This window comes from Setaria viridis, chromosome 3, assembly GCF_005286985.2.
Source record: "Setaria viridis chromosome 3, Setaria_viridis_v4.0, whole genome shotgun sequence".
Taxonomy (NCBI): Eukaryota; Viridiplantae; Streptophyta; class Magnoliopsida; order Poales; family Poaceae; genus Setaria; species Setaria viridis.
Genome location: NC_048265.2, coordinates 19955603 through 19969062, shown reverse-complemented (window position 1 = coordinate 19969062; position 13460 = coordinate 19955603). Strand labels below are relative to the sequence as shown.

The 13460-nt window shown below is 45.0% G+C and overlaps 1 protein-coding gene across 1 annotated transcript; it reads left to right on the top strand.

Moving 5' to 3' along the window:
* Positions 1-8659: 8659 nt before the first annotated feature.
* On the top strand, positions 8660-12228 carry LOC117846963 (RAN GTPase-activating protein 2). The gene is made up of 2 exons (XM_034728091.2): positions 8660-8972; positions 10270-12228. Exon 2 carries the CDS (start codon positions 10297-10299, stop codon positions 11941-11943), a length of 1647 nt encoding a protein of 548 aa, XP_034583982.1. The 5' UTR covers positions 8660-8972; positions 10270-10296; the 3' UTR covers positions 11944-12228.
* Positions 12229-13460: the final 1232 nt, after the last annotated feature.

Genomic DNA, 13460 nt, shown 5'->3' with positions numbered 1-13460 from the left:
ACTTTTCAAGGCAATCAAAGCAGTGAATCTAGGCATGCATTATGAGTACATTCCAAAACCAAATGAATGGAAGCACGGGAGGAAGATATTCTTCCGTTCTTTCTGGTGCTTCCCTTAGTGTGTCAAGGCCTTTAGGCACTGTCGTCCCATCTTCTCCATTGATGGTACGTTCTTGATTGGCAAATACAGAGGCACACTTCTTATAGTCATATCCTGTGACGCGAACAACAACTTGGTTCTTTTGGCATTTTCATTGGTTGAGAGGGAGAACAATCACTGTTGGGGATGGTTCTTGAGGCTAGTCCAGTTACATGTGGTTGGGCCTGACAGAGAGGTTGGCGTCATATCTGATAGGCACCAAGGCATACTTAATACCCTGCGAGAGCAGATAGAGGGGTATGCACCTTTGCACTATCGTTGGTGTACTCGGCACCTTGCCGAGAATCTACTCTGGAAGGATGGTGTGAAGGATAAATTTGAGCTGTTCTAAGATGCTGCTCGGTAGCTTGAGGATAGGTACTTTCAGTGGAAGTTGGAGCAGGTCAGGACCGTAACAAATGCAGAAGGTAGACAATGGCTCACAGGTTTGATGAGGAATTTGGAGAAATGGACAAGAGCTCACGACGTCGGTGGACGGAGGTACGAGTTTCAGTGCAGAAACATGGTGGAGTCATTCAATAAGTTGTTATTAGGGATACGTGTTATGCCCATAAACATAATCGTTCAATTCACCTTCTACAAGCTTGTTGCTTGGTTCAACGATAGACACACCTATGCATTGAAGTTACAGAGTGCTGGAGAGAAATGGCCTCCCAAACTAAAGGAACACCTAGACAAGGCAAAAGAAAGAGCGGCCACACATGAGGTTATATGTTTTGACCTCGGCACAGGGACTTATCAGGTGGAGCAGAGGGGCGGCACAACGTCCGACGGTGAGGTCCGAGAGTCGAGGATGCATGTGGTAGTTCTCCGAGATTTCACATGCACTTGTAGTAAATCAAGGCAATACCACTTTATATGTTCTCATTTGGTGGCAGCAGCTATGCATCATAACTTTGATATCGAGAGCATGATACCTCATGAGTTCAGTGTAGACACGCTTGTGCACACATGGAGCCCCCGCTTCATGCCTTTCCGGGACCCTAGAGAGTGGCCTCCATATGATGGGCCAAAGTACATTGCGAATCTAGCTTACCGTTGGAACAAGCGTGGATCATGGAAGAGGACGAGGCACAGGATGGTTATGGATCAGATACCCGGAAGAACAAGGCGTGGTAGAGCAATCCCATTTCTTACTGACCCCGAGCAGAACGAGTGCGGTAAGTGCGGTAGATTGGACCACAATTCACGCACTTGCCATCAGCAGATTAGTGAGGTGCGAGTTGTGGTTCTTTTCATTATTTCATATATGTCGTATTCATTCAATTAATTATGCATGTCTCAATTTATACTTGCAATTGTGTCAATTATATGTACATTTATAAGTATATGTTTCATTGCATACTGAATTTATATTTTATTGATTTTTTTGTAGGATGGCGCAATTCCACTTGCATGACCCGGTGTATGACCAGGCCCACCGAGGATGTCTCATAGCAGGGGGGCAGGTACGACGACCGGTACACTTCTTTGCTGCAGGCTACTCGCTTAGATGTCATCTCGTTTCAGGTTCATCATGGGTTGCCCAAGTTCAACTCAGCGGCCATAACAACTTTGGTTGACAGGTACTATCTTCAATCATTGCGTCCATTCATAGCCTATTGTTCATGCCCTAGCCTATTTGACATGTAATCTTCCTTTGTCTAAAATGTAGGTGGTGGCCTGAAACTCATACCTTTCACTTGCCGTTCGGAGAGATGACAGTTACGCTCGAGGACAGAAGATGCTAGGTCTGACGATTCGCGGCGACGCAGTGACTTGGCCGTGCAAGTCAGATGGTTGGAGAGAATGAGTAGCGGCCTTCCTTGGGCGTAAGGTTGACGAGCAAGGTGCTCGCACTTCTGGTATTCTAATCTCTTGGCTGCGGCAACAGTTTGCACAGTGCCTCGAGGATGCAGATGAGCAGACAGTTGGGAACTACTGCAGGGCCTGGATCCTACACCTGTTTGCCTGCGTTCTTTTTCCCGACGCCACGGGTGACATTGCGTCGTGGATGTGGATCCACTGCCTCACCGACTATGATCAGGCGAGTCAGTACAGCTGGGGTTCTACAGTGTTGGGTTTTCTGCACCAGCAGCTGTGCGAGGCTTGTCATTGGTTTGCATCCTCAGCGTCACTTGGTAGATGCGTGTACCTGCTGCAGTTGTGGATGTGGGCGCGTCTACCAGTTGGCTGTCCCGAGGTTCTGTCTCACCATGAGTGGTTCCCATGTCAGCCTCCTAGAGGACAACCTACGTGGGCATACCTTGGGACCAGGTTTGGGTTCCGCACACGAGGTTGGAGCGGGTGTACCGTGATTTCATTACGAACTATTGTGTATACGTACTATTGTGAACTTTCATTATGAATTTTTTGTACTTTCATTATGGACTTTGTAGACTTTCATTATGAATGTGGCATATATTTTTATGTTTGAACATGTTGTATTGAGGTTAAAATTCAACTCAATTTTGTGTATGGATTGCATAAAAAAATACGGGAAATTCAGCTGAAATTTCGGTGGCATGTCGTAGGATCTAGGATTACCCATGCGCGGGGGTGGGGTATTTATAAGCCTCCCTTCCAAAAATAGTCGTTACACTCATTTTCGCGAAAAATAGTGGACTAGCGGACGTTCCGCCTCATGGGGCATGGCGGAAAGGTTTCTGGATACGAATGGCGGACAGTCGAGTCCTAATTGGTGGACTATCCGGACCCCCGGACCATTCGCCGGACAGAGGCGGACCATCCGCTAAGATGAGTCAAAGACTACATTTTTCAGAGGGGCAGAGTTACCCAGCGGACCATCCGAATCCTAATTGGTAGACTGTCCGGACCCCCTGGACTGTCTGGCGGACAGCGGCGGACCGTCCGCTAAGCTGAGTCAGAGACTGAAAAATGTAGAGGGGCAGAGTTACCCAGTGGACCATCCGCGTCCCCTTGCGTGGACCGTCCGTGGCGGTCGGGTAGGAAGTTATCTAAAGGGCCAGGCCTTTCTCCTTCCTCACACGAGTCAAACATATCCCATCTCTCTTTTCCTCCTCCAAACAAAGAAAAGGACCCCTCACCTAGGGCAAGATTTTGGATGCTTCCCCGGACCGTCCGTGCAAATTCCTGGACTCTCCGCAAGATTCTTCATCGGAAGGTATTTTATCAAATCCTTTCTTGGTTTTCTTGGATTTCAAAGGGTGAAAGTGGTTATGGTTTGATGGGGGATTTTAAGATTCATCCATGGTTTTCTGTTGTAAGTTTGGGGGATTGATTTCTGAAGGCATGGAGAAGATATGTTCAAAATTTAGCCGGTTGATTTTGTCTATAATTGAAGATCCAAGGGTTGCAATATTGGAACCCACGGTTCCTCATCGTGGTCTCGCGATGACATGCAGACTGTCCGCCCTTCTCTGACGGACAGTCCGCAAGTCATCAGGGACCACAGTGAGAGCCGTGGCATCTAAGGGACTTATTGCTTATTCAATTATTCATATCGATCAAACTAATGTTTGTGCACGTGTTCTTGACAGTGATCGTGCTCGTTGTATCACTAAGGCTTTGGCAAGCAAGCTTAACAGGGGGAGTTCTTCTAAAAGGCCAAGAGTGGATGATGAGGGTGATTCAAGGAATGATGACTCAAGGGATGATGACTATGAGCCCAGTGATACTAAGGTCGAATCTTCAGTAGCTCCTTTAGTTAATGATGAGGATGATGAGATGAATCAAGAGGGTGATGTGGATGAGATCATTGATGTGCTATCACATACTGCTCCTAAGAGGAGGTGGAGAATGGATACATATTCAAGAGAAAGAACTCCTTATCAATACATTCTTTCTCGTACCACTTCAAATCTCTTCTTCTACACTTAGGTACAAGAGGATGCCTTCTTTGGTCATTTGCTGAGTAAGATAGTCTTTAAGCACCAAACCATAGATTTCCATTATATGGCTCAACAACCCGTGATGACTGAAGTAGTTGCTAAATTTGAAGCTATTGTCTTAAGGGCATTTCTTGAGTATAGATGTGATTGGAATGACACCATCATTCGTCAATTCCATGCTATAGTAGAGATTAATTTTGAGGAAGATAAATTGGAGTGGATGACGGGTAAAAGAAAATATGAGGCCACCTTTTCTGAGTTTGCTGCTGTCAATCAATTAAATTATGATTTTCTCACTAATCATCAAAGCTTTAATATGGTTGATGAGAATCCACTAGAGCTTGATGCCATTACTCAGTATTATGAGCCGACTAGGACGAATATCTCTAGAATGTATGGCAAGATCAATGGTCTTAGGCATCATCCGGCTATCATAAATAAGATTGCTAGTGTAACAATACTGCCTAAGAGTGGATATAAGGATGGTTTTGTGGGCTATCATAGGAACTTTGTTTGCCATGTGATGGTTGGTCAGAAGTTTGATGTGGTTAGGTTGATCATGGATCAAATTGTTGACAAAAAGGTCAACCTTGAGATAAATGTATACTTTGCTCCATATATCATGGCACTTATCAAAGAAAAAAACTAGGTTCCGAGGTCCTTGTGAGGTGGTTCACACTCCCTTAAAGCCTTATAAGAATGATAAAGTTTTTCTTGAAAGGGACTTGACTCTTTTCCCGGATGTTGGAGGAGTTCAAGATGAGGGAGACATGGGATATATGGGAGAGGCTCCAGCTCAAGATGATGATGCTCAGGCTATGCCTCCTCCTCTTCCCCTTATGCAGTCACAGTGGGTACCTCCACCTGGTTATTTTGACCCTTACTTTGTCACCATGTAGCAGAATATGAATGAGAACTTCCAACATATGCAGCATGGGTTCAGTTCACACCTTGAGGCATTTAGACAGCAAATGGTGACAAACTTTCAGAATATGCATCAAAACATGCATCAGCAGATTGCTAACCGTTTTGTGGCTTTTGGGCAGCATACCCACTCTACTATGTATGAGCCCATCATGACTAGGCTACAACACGTTCAGGAGGGTCTTCACAATGATATTGAGGCCTTGATGCTAGATTCAGTGACTTGGACATAACTGAGCAGCGTCAGCAGGTTGAGGAGTGGTAGCATAAACTAGAGAATGACTTCAATACTTTGTTATCCAACTTCTCGAGTTTTAGTGATCATTTCTACAGCATATTTCCAGCTCTGGCACCTCCCCCTGAGTTCTATCCTTATCAGCCTTATTATCCTCCTCCACCGGTGCCACAGGATGACTATCCTCTTTTGGTACTTGATGCCAAAGAGGGAGAAGATTTGGAGACTTGGAGTGATGGATCAATTGTAGGGGAAGCTCATGTAATGGACATTTGCATTTATGTTTGCATGGACTTTGGTTTGTAATAATTCGCTTAGCACTAAAACTTGGGTGTAATTCGTGTTGAAGTATGTTTATGCGCTTTATTTTTTATTTTGTTTCTTGTTCCAGTATTTGTGGAAATGTGAGGCTAACATTTTCATGGATTTCAAGTATATTCTCTCTTGTAGCCTCGGTTTCAATTTTGTAGGGGAGTCTCCACCAAAATCTCTATATCCATGCATATGTGAAATTAATGGAATCAAAATATATGCACATATGTAGGGGGAGTTCTTCTCTACTCATTAACTTAGTTTGAGAAAGTGAAAGAAATAAGAAGAAAAACTTGTTCTAAAAGAGGTCTAACTGTATAAGGGCGGACGGTCCGACCCTAGGTGGCAGACGGTCAGCTAAACCTAGATAGAAACATGTTCTTGGACCGAGAAATTATTTCTCAAACACGGACGGTCCGCAGGTGTTTTCGGCGGACAGTCCGCATGGGGCGAGCAGTCTGGTCCTAGGTGACGAACGGTCAACTATACGTAGATAGAAACATGTTTTTGGGTTGAGAAATTATTTCTCAAAGGCGGATAGTCCGCAGTTGTTTTCTGCGGACAGTCTGCGTGAGGCGGACGGTCCGGGCTTAGGTGGTGGACGGTCAGCTACACCTAGACAGAAACATATTTTTGGGCCATCTTAAAGGCGGACGGTACGCGACCCCCCTCTAATCGGTACCTCTTTTTGTCATCGCCCATACTTAAAGTGCATTACATGACAACAAAATCAAAAATCCAATAGTAATGGAGACTACTGTGTGCAACGAGGCCACTTTCCCTTCCTCAAGGCATCGGGATTCTCCTCAATCGCTGCTTTCGCTCGGCGTGCATACTCAAGCTTCTTCTCCCTCTCCTCCCTGTTCGTAGCAAATTTCCTCCTCTTCCTTGTGTTCCTTTTTTGCAGCCTCCTCTCTGCGTCTCTTCTCCCTTGTCTCCTTCCTCTTTGCCTCCCACCGCAATATTTTCCGCATCTCCTCCTTGTCTTTCAGGCCTGATCTCAATGTCGATCCACTGCTCAAAATCACAGAGCGGTGGAGGGGTCCGCAACAAATTCAATTGTTACAAATAAAAAAATATGGAATATGTCATACGACACAAAATAATTATTTGACAACATCAATTTCTCACCATCATGTTAATGTGGCGATGACGAAGTGTAGGCTCAAACGCAAAATTGGAACTCATCCAATACATCTGCCTGTACGTGTTCTCTGCATCGGACTTGGCTACCTTACAAGGATCGCCGCAAAAGCACATGGGTACTGGAACACCACTAGGCAGAGGCAATGGGTCGAAGGTATTTCCGGTCATCCGGCCATAACTACAATTTAGTCATTTTCGTTGTAAGAACCGAAAGCAATTAATATTAAACCTACACATAGGGTTTCCAATTCAATCCACAACAATGAACCCATAACATAACAACGTGCGTTGAGGTTACCTTGGTTTCCTAGCTTTTCCACGCCTTGACATCCTACGGTTGCATGAAACCCTAAGTTAAAAGATCCGACTAATATATACCGATCGACATGAAAAAATACTATGAAGGAGCGATGATACCTTGCTCTCAAAGATCCACGGAGCAAATCAAAGTTTCCAAGGTCCCATAGGCCGATTTGTGATGTATGGTGAAGTGGGGAGACAAAAAACCCGAGAGGGAGGAGAAAGTAGAGGAGGAAGGCTCGGGCAGGAAGGAGGCGGGTGGTAGAAATTTAAAGCTTGACGCCATCCACCTTGTCACCAAGCTTGGCATCATGTCAGCGTCCACGTCAACAGCTGCGCAATGATCTAGGCGCCAGCGACTCTGGTGCCGAGGCGTGTATGCCTGGTGCCACCGATGCTGGCGCCAAGCTAAGGGTCCATATTTTGAAATATTTCCGTCAGGGATCTATTTGTGAGAATCTTTCAAAAAAGGGCCAAAAAATAAAAAAGTCAGGGTTCTTGACGGCGCCAGAAACACCAATGCCGACGATTGCTGAAAATCGATGCGGTCGAGGGGGTAGAGGTTGGGGAGGCACATGCCTGCTGCAGAGGATACATGTGAGGGTGTTCGGCTGCTCGGCCTCCATCAACCGCTTGGAGGGGGCAGCGGTGCTGGTTGACGCCTAGGCTGCCGCCGCCGATGAACGGGGAGGGTACGCCACCACGGATGGGAAGGATGGGGTCGAGCATCCATGAGGCGAGGGAGGGGCTCTGCGTCCACTTTGGAGAGGATCTCTGGATTGGCCAGTGAGGCGAGGGGAGGGAGAGGCGACGCGGATGGATGGAGAGGGGATGAGAATATGGGATGCGCGGCACAGGGAAGGAAAGAAGCGGCGTGATTGACGGGCTATGAGCGGGTACGCCGGCGCCTTTGGTGTGGACGTAGGACGATCTTGGAGGAAAAATCATGAAACGAAAAATTTGGATGCAAAATTAGGGAGCGGAACGACCGTGTAAGCGTTTGACAAGCGATACAGTGATCTGGATGCAAAATTAACAAGGTGGGATGAGGTGCGTATGTAGGTGGGTAGAATTCTTTTACGGTGAAAAAAAGAAACGACAAAAAGCAGAACCATTTTAGAAAGTGCTATTTTCACAACTCCTTAAAATTTTGGTACATCTCCAAACTTGTCAAGTGGGTTCTCTGTGTAGAGTACGGGAGTACAACTCTGAGTAAGGAGTGTTTTCAATTATTTTGGATCGATTTTAATCTTGTGATCATAAGTATGAGCAACAATGGACCCCTGGATCGTACATACCAATGCTGATTTCTTTTTGACAGAAGAGGCCCTATGGCAACTTATACCTGATTTATATTAAGGAAAACATAAACCAATAAATAATAGATAGTGCAAAAAAATAAATTACGATAAAATTCGATAAAGTTTTCTTCTCTGTCACATCTATCACAAATCATGGCCACTTTGACCGACGCTGAATTCGATCGCGTCTATCTTGGATAGCTTTGCTAGCAACACGAGGCTGGGGAACTAGTGAGCACCATGCTCTAGAAAGTCAATAGCATCCGGAGCTCTCGGTCCCAACAACAGTTGTATGAAAACTCGGATATTTTCAAAATGTGGCCACGCGAGCGCTCGACTCGAGATTCGAGAACTTCTTTTTAAAAAAACCCGAACTCTCGGAACCTCAGCGGCAAAATTTAAAAATCACCAAAACAAGTTCCGCCACGTCCTCGGCGCCCCGCTCCCCGCAAAGCCTCAGAAATTTCAAAAAACGCCCCCTCTCCCCTCTCCCCTCCGTATTCCGGAACCCCAGCTAAAATCCTCCGCCCGCTCCCTCACACCCACATCCACTGGCGGCGGCGCGGCGATACGGGCGCCACAGATCGGCGCCTGCTTCCTCCCGGCCAACCCAATCCACGCCTCTCCCCTGAGCACGCACGCCTCCGGGCCTCCTTCCACCGGAGCTGAGCGTGATCTCGTGGGGATTCATCTGTTCGTGGAGCGGAGATCCATCCGGGCTTTGGTCGTTCTCTCGTTTTGCCGGTAAGGAAGCACTAGATTGATTGGATCTGCTGTTCTGAGCGACTTAGTTTTGTTCTGCGGTATCTGTTTGAATAAACGCTCGATCCGTCCCGTCCAATCTGTTGCGAATCTGTTGCTCTGTGTGGGCGATAGTGCCAGTTTATCTTCGAGAAGAGAAAACACAACTCGGGTTTTAACTGAAATCCCCATGCTCTTGTTGATTGCGCCCCTAGTTCTAAACGTTGCCTGTTATTTGTTGGGTGAACTCCGGGTGGATTCTGTTTCGTTTTTTTGAGAACTGATTCATGGTAGGAGTTAGCTGAAACCTATTTGGCTGAGTTTTATTATTCACCTTCTTGCCGAGATCCAAATTGTGACCAAAGGTGTTGGTAGTTTCACAAGCTGATGTTCTTAAACAGATGTGCTGAGGCTGAAGCCTTGTTTTGTGTCTGACAACTTGGTGACTTAAAATTTCAGTAGCTCGCACGCTTGGTTCTTTTGGAAGTATAGAATAGATTGTGACTTTATGAGCTTATAATTTGTAGCTTATTGATGCTTAAGGGGGTGTTTGGATACGAGGTGCTAAACTTTAGGAGTGTCACATCGGATGTTCGGATGCTAATTAGAAGGACTAAACATGAGCTAATTATAAAACTAATTGCAGAACCCTATACTAATTCACGAGACGAATCTATTAAGCCTAATTAATCCATCATTAGCAAATGGTTACTGTAGCACCACATTGTCAAATTATGGACTAATTAGGTTTAATAGATTCGTCTCGCGAATTAGACTCCATCTATGCAATTAGTTTTGTAATTAGCCTATGTTTAATACTCCTAATTAGTATCCAAACATCCGATGTGACGGGTGCTAAATTTTAGGACGCTGGAGCCAAACAGGCCCTAAAGCACGATATGAGCTTATAATACCAGCGATGGTAGCATAAACAGCATGGGACATTCTTTTTTTTTTCTTTTGATGTAACTCACAAAGTCCTATCATGCTATTCTCGTGAGTAAATGATTTGTTGGCCTTCCACATACAGAAGACTGTAAGCAAACCACTTAGTGAACTGTTTGTCAGCCTATATCTTTGTTTAGGGAATTGATGTTAGTACTGTAGTGTAGACTTTAATAAATTAACCATGCTTAGTTTTATTCGTTTGATTACAACTGCACTAAAGTTTGGTTCCTCCAGGAGACCAGGAAATACACTCTTTTCTTCAATTAGTACATTGTTGAAATACTACTTTTATTTGCTAGTACCATATAGTATGTTATCACAGCAAGGCTAATAATTCATGCTGTACTACTAGGGTGCTGTGTGAAGTCGTAGCATTCACATGGATTCAACAGCGCAAGACTTCCATCCCAGGACATTCTCCATCAAGCTGTGGCCACCAAGTGAAAGCACACGCCTCATGCTTGTAGAGAGGATGACCACGAACCTGTCCACTGAGTCCATATTTTCCCGCAAGTATGGACTTTTGGGCAAGGAAGAGGCTCATGAGAATGCTAAAAGGATAGAGCAGCTGTGCTTTGCGTCGGCAGATGAGCATTTTAAGAAGGAACCTGATGGTGATGGGAGTTCTGCTGTCCAGCTGTATGCTAAAGAAACCAGCAAAATGATTATGGAAGTTCTTAAGAAAGGCCCAATGACTACTGCTGAACCAGAAGCACCTGTAGCTGATACACCTATTGAGCCTGGTGATACTGTATTAGATATATCTGGTGGCAAGCGTGCCTTTATAGAGGCAGATGAAGCAAAGGAATTGCTGAGTCCACTTACTGAACCAGGAAACTCGTATAAAAGGATTTGCTTTAGCAATAGGAGCTTCGGTGTTGATGCTGCTAATGTTGCTGGACCTATTCTTGAGTCAGTTAAGAATCAGCTTACGGAGGTAGATATATCTGATTTTGTTGCAGGAAGGCCTGAGGATGAAGCCCTTGATGTGATGCGCATATTCTCCAAAGCACTAGAGGGTTCTGTACTGAGATATCTGAACATCTCTGATAATGCATTGGGTGAGAAGGGTGTCAGGGCATTCAGTGAGCTCCTGAAGTCACAGGAAAAACTGGAAGAGCTCTATGTCATGAACGATGGCATATCAGAGGACGCTGCAAAAGCTCTTTCTGAGCTTATTCCTTCAACCGAGAATCTTAAGGTTCTCCAGTTCCATAACAACATGACTGGAGATGAAGGTGCTGTGTATGTTGCTGAGATGGTTAAGCGGTCTCCAAATCTAGAGAGTTTCAGGTGCTCAGCAACAAGGATAGGAGCTGATGGTGGTGTTGCTTTGTCTGAGGCATTAGGGACATGCACGCATCTGAAGAAACTTGATCTCAGGGATAACTTGTTCGGTGTTGATGCAGGGATTGCTCTCAGCAAAACCCTTCCAAAGCTTCCTGATCTTGTTGAGCTTTACCTCAGTGACCTCAATCTTGAGAATAAGGGTACCATAGCAATTGTCAATGCCCTCAAACAGTCTGCACCTCAGTTGGAAGTCCTTGAATTAGCTGGAAATGAAATAAATGCCAAAGCAGCCCCAGCTTTAGCAGAATGCATAACAGCTATGCAGTCATTAAAGAAGCTGACCTTGGCTGAGAATGAACTCAAGGATGATGGTGCTGTGATTATTGCACAATCATTGGAAGATGGCCATGCAGATCTGAAGGAGCTTGATGTGAGCACAAACATGCTTCAGCGGGTTGGAGCTCGCTGCTTTGCACGGGCAGTTGCAAATAAGCCTGGTTTTGTGCAACTGAACATGAATGGCAATTTCATCTCCGATGAAGGGATTGATGAGGTGAAAGACATTTTGAAGGCTGGCAAGAATTCACTGGATGTCCTGGGCTCACTAGATGAGAATGATCCTGAGGGAGAGCCTGATGAGGAGGAGGAGGACGACGACGAAGATGCCAAGGATGATGATGACGAGGATGGGCTGGATTTGAAGCTGCAGAACGTAAAGGTTGAGCAGGATGGCTAGCATGCTTAGGTTAACCAGCTCTAGCTTTTGGTCTGATAATCTTCTGAAAGCCCACCAGCTAGGCTAAATTTTTATAGTTATAAAGAAAAATGTACTGTGGCTCCACCATTTAGAAGTGAGTCGAGCAGCCTGGTGATCTATCCTTGTCGTTTATCAGAACCTTTTGTAGCTCCTGAATTCTGAACTGTGGTATCTGTATTGTCAGGGTCAGGTGAAGCTGACTCTTGAAGCTGGCATGAACTTATTTCATGGACCCTATTTACTACTCCAACTTATTTGCTGTAATGTTTTTGGCCGCTTTGTTGGTTTATTTCGAATCTGTGCTGCTGTGGCAGCGTATTGCCTAGCATGTTGATGTCTGCATAACCCGCTCAAGTAATGGGTGAATCATGTGGTTTTATTACTAGAATATTGCTATTTGCTACAGTATCGGCCTATTTCCTTTTCGAGCGTATCGTTTGACAGTTAATAGATTCAGTCTGGATACAGCTCCAACTTTTGCAAATTGCTAGCCATGCGAGTTGCAGAGTTTGCCACTGCATCCGATGGTCCTACGGCCTACGGGCCACACCGCTACAGCGACGGGACACCGTCCATCACTCCATCAATTTCCGTTATGCAATAAGAGTTCGAATTGCTTCCTGTCTTCCTGATGGTAATGCTACTTCCTTCGTGCCTAAGAAACGAGTATGTCTCTACCTGTCCAGAGTCTAGCTGATGTGCATCCTTCGTGACTAAGAATTAATAAATGATATACCTCTCTCGTTCTCGTATTCAGACGCCTCGTCGTCTTCCGTTTCTGTTGAATTGTTCAATCAACTTAATTGGGGGAAAAATAATGCCACCTCAACATCCTTGTTATTACGAGTAAATGACAACGAAAATACTCGCTCTACTGAGAATTTCGTCGGTAGGATCCATGACAAACTGAGTTTGTAGCTGATAAGCTGAACGTTCAAAAGAGTCAATTTCCAGAGACTGCAAGTTCATCTTACTGCACTCGAACCGAGTAGAGTAACCAATTTGTTATGCAATCATATTTCCAACGCCAGTTGGGCTTATGACAGTGGCAATGAGACGATGGTACGTACCAGAGTTTATCTCCCATCGATTGCATATTTTGTAACACATAATTCATGTAACTAAAAAAAATCTAATACACTAGTGACTCTAAAATGTGATTATGCTTGATGAGAAGCAAGTGACCCATGATGGTGCCCGAGATAATTGTAATAAAGGCATATTTCGCACAACAAGGATCGTGGAATCAAGTGAGACAAGACAAGAATCGAAAGCCCCTAATCTTATTTTATTATTTGACTTTTACGAAAGGAATGTTGCGCTCAAGAGGTGCTGCAATTCACGCTACACGAAGAAACCAAGTTGTCCTCGAAGCCTGCTCTGTTCTTTTTTTTCCTCTGAGAACTGAGGCAGCGAGGTACTACTAATTTAAGGATTTTATTTATAAAATTTCTCGATTTCGAAGTCCTGGGGGACCTAAACGGGAAAAGGCAAGG